The 1080-nt window shown below is 43.7% G+C and overlaps 1 protein-coding gene across 1 annotated transcript; it reads right to left on the minus strand.

Annotated features, from left to right (window-relative positions):
- Positions 1-10: 10 nt before the first annotated feature.
- On the minus strand, positions 11-1050 carry LOC112063352 (hemoglobin subunit beta-1/2-like; the record flags this gene model as incomplete). The annotated part of the gene is made up of 2 exons (XM_024118213.3): positions 11-207; positions 826-1050. Coding segments are annotated over 2 exons (354 nt in total), but the record flags the coding sequence as incomplete, so codon positions are not given.
- Positions 1051-1080: the final 30 nt, after the last annotated feature.

A 1080-nucleotide genomic window follows, 5' to 3' on the forward strand; every position in this document is an offset into this window, starting at 1 on the left:
CATTATTTCCCCAAGTTCAGAAAATAGAATCTAGGGAAATATGGTCTTCCAATGGTCACCAAGAAATAGGCCAGGATCTCAATGGTACTTGTGGGCCAAGGCATTAGCCACACCGGCCACCACCTTCTGATAGGCAGTCTGAAGCTCCGGGGTGAATTCCTTGCCAAAGTGGCGAGCCAGCACAACCACCAGCACGTTGCCTAGGAGCTGTGTGGAAGAGATAAAAAGCAAGAGCATGGTTAGTAGAGGGACCCAGCTTAGAGTATTTAAGTCTCATCCCAAACTGTGTCCCTAGGGTATGAGCAGAAAGGTAGCTGAAGTGTAGATGTTACTACTGATGTGAATCCATCCATATCAGCCTGAATTTATATTTAGAAATATTTCTCTCTTTCTGCCTTAATCCAGAACGTGTTTTCATTTTTATTCTTTAGAACCATTTCAAGAAGCAATGCAACATTTTATCTCCCTTGCTTCCAAAGGAAGAGATAAGGGGAAAATATTAGATAACATTTTTTTAACTGGATAAAAGAAGAAAGTTTTTTTTTTAATTAGACACTCAAAATAAAGTTTGATTAAAAAAGGAGAAGGCATCGTAGAGAACAAACAGAGGAGAAGAAGAATGAATAAGAGGAGGTGATGGTTGTGAGCAAACAGGGTAAAATAAACTAAAATAAACAAAATGGTCCCGAGGAGTCCATATTGCTGTAACCACAATACCTCTCTTCCATTCTAAACTGCATCCTGCCATTGAGCCCTCTCCCCATGACACGAGCTTGACCATAAAAAAGAAGAAGAAGGAGAACATTGAGAGTCCCATAGACTCACCCTGAAGTTCTCAGGATCCACGTGCAGCTTGTCACAGTGCAGCTCACTCAGCGTAGCAAACGTGCCCTTGAGGTTGTCGAGATGCTTCAGGCCCTCACCGAAGGAGGCTAGCACCTTCTTGCCATGGGCCTGCACTTTAGGGTTTTTCATAACAGCATCAGCACTGCTCAGGTCCCCAAAGTGCTCAAAGAACCTCTGAGTCCAGGGGTAGACAACCAGCAGCCTAAGGGGTGAAAACAGCAAAAGGACAGAGGC

The sequence above is a fragment of the Physeter macrocephalus genome, unplaced genomic scaffold, assembly GCF_002837175.3.
Source record: "Physeter macrocephalus isolate SW-GA unplaced genomic scaffold, ASM283717v5 random_14148, whole genome shotgun sequence".
NCBI classification, from domain to species: domain Eukaryota; kingdom Metazoa; phylum Chordata; class Mammalia; order Artiodactyla; family Physeteridae; genus Physeter; species Physeter macrocephalus.